Source organism: Trachemys scripta, chromosome 11 (assembly GCF_013100865.1).
Source record: "Trachemys scripta elegans isolate TJP31775 chromosome 11, CAS_Tse_1.0, whole genome shotgun sequence".
NCBI classification, from domain to species: Eukaryota; Metazoa; Chordata; order Testudines; family Emydidae; genus Trachemys; species Trachemys scripta.
In genome coordinates, this window is record NC_048308.1 from 75,110,102 (window position 1) to 75,116,129 (window position 6,028).

The 6,028-nt window shown below is 67.1% G+C and overlaps 1 protein-coding gene across 2 annotated transcripts in view; it reads right to left on the reverse strand.

The window, feature by feature from the left end:
- LOC117884630 (major histocompatibility complex class I-related gene protein-like) overlaps positions 1-4,017 on the reverse strand; it is an 8,892-nt gene extending 4,875 nt beyond the window's left edge. Inside the window, exons 1-4 of one of the 2 annotated variants that reach the window (XM_034785123.1) lie at positions 3,769-4,017; positions 1,801-2,067; positions 1,152-1,427; positions 504-779 (exon numbers count right to left, since the gene is read on the reverse strand). In XM_034785123.1, coding sequence (XP_034641014.1) covers positions 504-779; positions 1,152-1,427; positions 1,801-2,067; positions 3,769-3,835 — 886 coding nt within the window. In that variant the 5' untranslated portion in view covers positions 3,836-4,017. The remainder of the gene's footprint in view (positions 1-503; positions 780-1,151; positions 1,428-1,800; positions 2,068-3,768) is intronic. The other variant, XM_034785122.1, reaches the window with a different exon arrangement.
- Between the last annotated feature and the right edge of the window lie 2,011 nt (positions 4,018-6,028).

Genomic DNA, 6,028 nt, shown 5'->3' on the forward strand with positions numbered 1-6,028 from the left:
GTGAGTCTGTTCCGGGAACGTCCGTTATTCTTCAAACCGCAGCGGCCAGGGGAAGCGGGCGCCCTTCCCTGCTCCTTCCCGAGCGTCTCTTCTCACCGGGGCCCAGGCCTCGCGTTCCCTTTTCAATCCTTTGTTAACAGGACTTTTCAACTCCCGCTAACTCGCAGGGGCCTGGCACCAGGCTCTCCATGTTCTAAAGCCCGTTTCACCTCCAGCCGACGTTTCACTGCCTGGGACCCCGGCCCGGGCTGGGATCAGGCTGGCTCCACGATCACACCCCGCTTCATTTATCAGCTCCCTCCGGCTTTCCGGGGTGCCCCCTCCCCTCTGGTTCCTGTCTTAGCCTCCTCCCCCGCTAGCCACACGACCTGCCTGTCCTGCGGCTTCGCTCATTTTCTCCACCTGGGGAGGTGAGCAAAGTGCGTTACCGGTGGGGCTGTAGGGCCAGTCACCCTGTGACACCCCCCCATGTCATCCAGCGTCCACACACCCCCCGGCCTCACCCCATGCAGTGTCGAGCGGCTGGGCCAGGCTCTCGTGCTCCACACGGCAGCTGTACAGGCCTCTCTCCCGGGGGTCGATCTCCACCGTGGCCCAGGCGTGGTAGGTCCCGTCCCCGTTGGGCAGGACCCCCCCTCGCCACGTCTCCTGCTCTCTGCTCTCCCCCTTTCGCAGCCAGGTCACGGCAATGTCCCGGGGGTAGAAGCCGTGGGCCCGGCAGGAGAGGGTGGTGGGGCCGCCAGGGGCGTCTCTGCTGGTGACCCGCACAGCCGGGCGCTCTGGAGAGACAAGGGCAGAGGGGGAGGCCGCTGGGTTAGGGCCCGTGAGCAGCACCCGGGTCCCTGAGCACCCCCATGGTCCAGTCGTTGGAAATCAGGAGAGGTCAGAGCCTGGGAAAGACCCCACAGGGACCTGCCCCGCACAGGAGCCCAGGGGCAGGGGGAGATGGGACCTGCCTGGGGAGGGGTCTCTCTACCCTGCCGTCATGGCACAGAAGGGGACCCCCAAAAGGCTCCGCTGACCTCTAGGGGTCTTCCCCTGTAACCCAGCCCTGGGTCAATATAATTAGTGTCTCCAACAGGCCAGGGAGTGGGGGAGTCTCTGCGGGGGGGGGGGTCCCGCTATCAGGGTGGGCTCCCTGCCCCCCTCACCTCTCCTCTGCAGCGTCTCGTTTCCGTAGCTCAGGTATTTCTGCAGCCACTCGACGCATTTCTTCTCCAGATAGTCCCGCTGCTGCTGACTCAGGTGCCTGTCGGCCTCCATCTTCCCCTTGGTGATCTCGGCCTCCTTGCTGGGCGCCACCCAGGCGTGGGTGCGGGTGTCGTAGGAGAGGAAATCCCGCCCGTTGTAGCCGTACTGCCGGAAGCCCCCCGTGCTGCCGTCCGCCCGCAGCTCACAGCCGTACATGTACTGGAAGGCGTGCAGGCCTGGAGAGACACGCACGGAGCCGGGTGAGGCCACAGCTCCGGCCACGGCGCCTGACGCGGCTCGTTAGACCTGACTCGGGGCCACGGCCCCTCGCTGCCCAGGGACGGGGTCACCATGGGGATGGGGATCTGGGCTAAACCCCGGGACGGGGTCACTGCCAGACCTGGGGATGGGGGATGGGTTCACTGTTTAGGCCCAGGGATATGGCACAGGGTCACCACCAGGCCTGGGGTCATCGCTGGGGCCAGGGATGGAGGATGGAGACAGAACAGGGCTCTGGGGTCCCTCCTAGGTCCTGGGTTCTGGGGTCCCTCCTAGGCCATGTGTCTGGGGTCACCGCCAGGCCCCACGCTCCGGCCCCCAGCCCCTCACCCCCGCTCTGGTTGTAGCGCTCCATGGCGATGCGGACGTTGCCGTTGAAGGCCTCCTGCCAGCCCTTGGCGATCCAGGTCTGCCGGTCCCAGTACTCGGGCCCCTCGGCCTGGATCCAGGGAGCGCGAGGCTGGGCCTGCTTCACCTCGCTGTCGAAATGGAAGAAGAGCTGGTCGTCCAGGTACCCGACCACGGTGAACTGGGGCAGCCCCGGGCCGGGCTCCGACACCGCCGTGTAGAAATAGCGCAGCGAGTGCGGGCCTGGATCTGCGGGGAGAGAGAGAGAGACCCTCCTGTCAGCCAGCAGCCCCCTTCCCTGCCCAGCCCCCAGGGCGAGCCAGGACCCCACCCCACACTTCAGGGGGGAGAGACCCCCCTTCAGCCAACAGCCCCCTTCCCCGCCCAGCCCCCAGGGCGAGCCGGGACCCCACCCCACACTTCAGGGGGGAGAGACCCCCTTCAGCCAGCAGCCCCCTTCCCTGCCCAGCCCCCAGGGCGAGCTGGGAACCCACCCCACACTTCAGGGGGGAGAGACCCCCTTCAGCCAGCAGCCCCCTTCCCTGCCCAGCCCCCAGGGCGNCTTCAGGGGGGAGAGACCCCCTTCAGCCAACAGCCCCTTGCCCCATCCCAGCCCCTGGGGTGAGCCAGGACCCCACCCCACACTTCAGGGGGAAGAGACCCCCTTCAGCCAGCAGCCCCCTTCCCTGCCCAGCCCCCAGGGCGAGCTGGGAACCCACCCCACACTTCAGGGGGGAGAGACCCTCCTGTCAGCCAGCAGCCCCCTTCCCTGCCCAGCCCCCAGGGCGAGCCGGGAACCCACCCCACACTTCAGGGGGGAGAGACCTGCCCCACAGCCAGCAGCCCCTCATCCCCTGTCCCATCCCAGCCCCTAGGGTGAGCCAGGACCCCACCCCACACTGCAGGGGGGAGAGACCCCCTTCAGCCAGCAGCCCCCTTCCCTGCCCAGCCCCCAGGGCGAGCCAGGACCCCACCCCACACTTCAGGGGGGAGAGACCCCCCTTCAGCCAGCAGCCCCCTTCCCTGCCCAGCCCCCGGGGAGAGCCGGGACCCCACCCCACTGCAAGGGGGTAGATGGGGCCTCTCTCTCTGTTGGGCCAGGGGTCCATGCAGTGCCCAGCGTGACTGGGGCCCAATCTCAGTTGAGCAGGGTCCGCGCAGCACCTGGCATGACCAGGCCCCTTATCCTGACTTCTGGTCCCCATAAACATTCATTAACAGCAGCAATTCGTGTCTGGCAGCCTCACCCACCTCGCACTGGGCGCTCGCCAGATGGGGGCACGAAACCACAGGGGGGGGCTAGGCAGGGTGTCGGGGAGCAGCAGCCGTCACCGCAAAATCCAGTGTCCCACAGGGAGGGGCAAAGGGGGGGATGGGAGGGGAAACTGAGGCATAGCCAGAGGTCGTGACATGCCTAATGTCGTGGGGAAGGAAGTGGGGCAGGGCTGACCCTGAACTGGGGGTTCCCACAAAGACAGACAGCGGGGAAAGGGTTAAACATTGGCAGTTTGACTCTGACCCCCCCCTTCGGATCAGGAGCTGAGCCCAGCTGGGAGGGGAGCCCTGCTCCCTGTACCCCCCCCCCGGTAACAACTGTCAGAGTCCCCCCCTCCCCGCAGCCGTACCCCTCCCCGGGCCACCCCCCCCTTCCCCGGGGACCCCGGGCTTATGGGGGTGGGGGGGGTGCCAGTGCCCAGCTAGCCACCCGGGGCTCGATTCTGGCCCCCCTGTCTCAGCGGCTCGCTCCTGATTCACAGCCAGGCGGCCGAGAGCAGAATGGGGCCCTGGGGGGGTCTGGATTTGAGCCCCAAAGCCCCTCACCCCAATACAAGCATTTCCTGCCCCCTGGCCCATCCCCCTCGACGCCCCCCAGCACAGGTCACCACTGCCCCTAATGGGACAGGATCCTGCCCCTCCCCCCGTGCTGGGGGGTAGCACCCCAATACTCACAGGAACAGCCCCCTGGGACGGCAAAGACCCCCAGCAGGAGGAGAGGGAGGGGGACAGGCAGGGCCATGCTGAACCCAGTCACTCTCCCCCTATATCGGCCGGGACGCTCCCCACTGGGCTCCCCAACAGAGCGACTCTCCGGGCGCACCCTGCCCCTGGCCTCGCCCCGGGGACTTTGCCCCAGGAAGCGCTGGGCCAGCCGAGAAAGTCCCACAAGGGATCGGCTGCCCCATCCCCTGGGACCGAGCAGAGCCCGTCTGCCAGCTGGAGACGGAAAGTGAAAGTGTCACAGAGGGTGGCACCTCCCCCATAGGGTAAACACCTGGCTGGGCAGGGTGGTGTAATGGTTGGAACCGGGGGAGGGGCTGGGAGCCAGGACTCCTGGGTTCTCTCCCTGGCTCTGGGACGGCAGTGGGGGCTGGTGCGTTAGAGCAGGGGGGGCTGGGAGCCAGGACTCCTGGGTTCTCCCCGGCTCTGGGAGGGGAGGGGGGGCTAGTGGTCAGAGCAGGACTCCCTGGCCCCATGTTCTACCCTGTTCCTGACCCACTGAAGAAACGGGCCCTGGTCACGTTCCATCGCGGGGCGTCTCTACACCGGGGATACCGCCCTGGGGGCTGCGAATTCATCCGTGTGTGAGGCTGCAGCTGTTCTGTAACGCACCCGAGAGCAGGGGGTATAACCCCCCTAGGTTACCCCGGGACGGACACCCTGGGCTCTCGGATAAGCCGGGGGTGAGGGAGGGGAACTGGCCCCCAGTGTCTGGGTCTGGCCCGGCAGCAGCTGCCCCGGGGGCTCTGGCTCAGCCAGTCGCACAGCCCTGGGGGCTGGATGCTGCTCCGCTGGGCGTCAGGGCCCAGCCGGTCCCCGATCCCCCATCCCAGGCCCCCTACCTGAGCGTCTTTCTCCACAGCGACAGTCACCCCAGTGCCCAGCCCCAGAGGGGCGCCCGGCTCCGGGAGCAGGGGGTGAGGGGGATCCCAGAATCCTCTCCCCTGTTACGGGTCAGTCCCCGTCGCCCATGGGCCGGGCTCACCCCCTCCCTCCAAACGCCCCCTCGTACCCCAGCCAGCAACCACCCCCCTGGCCTCACCCCACACAGCGACACAGTCCCAGAGGATCACAGGGGCGGAGGTGTCCCCAAAGGGGTGGGAGGAAGGGCAGGCTGCAGGCAGAGTGGGGGGGGTGAGTGTCCCCTGGGTTCCCGGCCCCCTCACCTCTCCACTGCAGCTTCCCCCACCCCCCGTCCTCCAGGTGTTTCCTGAGCCCCTCGCAGACCGGCTCCAGGCTCATCCTCCCTCCATTGGCATGGGGTGGGGGTTGCTCTCCTCACCCCCAGCCCAGCAGGGGGGTTGGGGCTGTTCTGTGGGACCCTCCTGGTGCTGCCGGGCCTGTGCTGGAGGGTGAGACGGTCTGGAACCCACACCCAGCTGGGCACCAGCCTGCACCGACCCCCCAGACCTTGGGGGAAAGGCGTGTCTGGGCCCAGCCGTACCTGGCCAGCTCCCGTCCCTGCCCCAGGGTGAACCAGATCTGAGCTCGGGGGGTACAAACCCCAGCCCGGTGTTGGATCTTTCCTGGGGTCGCTCTGACCCCATTCACACTAACCCCCTGGTATCCTCCCATGTCAGAGTCCATGGAGCTCGCTTAGCCTTTGATTTTACCCAGCAGGAATCCGCAGGCCTGTGTCCTGGAATATTGGGGGGCCCTTAGCCTACAGGTCAACCCAGCGCCCCCATTTGAGGCAGCCTGCACCAGTGACGGGGTCCCCCCTTGTCCCAGACCCTGCGGCCCGGTGGAGAGATGCTGGGGTCTCCGCGCTGGACTCAATCCGTCTCTCCGGGTGAGTGACTCCCCCGACGGTCCCATTCAGCAGCGCACTTTGCCCATTCATCACCCCCAATCTCCCATCCCGCCCCACAGCACCCCATCCACCGTCGGTGCCGTGGGACGAAGCTCCCCAGACCCTCACGGGGCGACGACCCCCAAGAGCAGCTCCGTGAGCTCTGCACTGTCTGGTTTCGTGTTCACTGGGACGGTGAGAATCCATCCTCCCCCAGCCCCAAAGCGACCTGAGAACAGACTAAGCTGTATGACGGGGAACTCCCCCTCCCTGGCAGGGACTGGCTGAGGGGAGACCTCGCTCCAGCAGGGACAGAGACACCCCCAGTCCGGGCACCATGTGTGGAGGGCAGCCCAGCGAATTTCAGGGGGCAGAGCTGCTGGGGGCTGGGCAATCCAGCTAGGGAAGGGGGATTTAAAA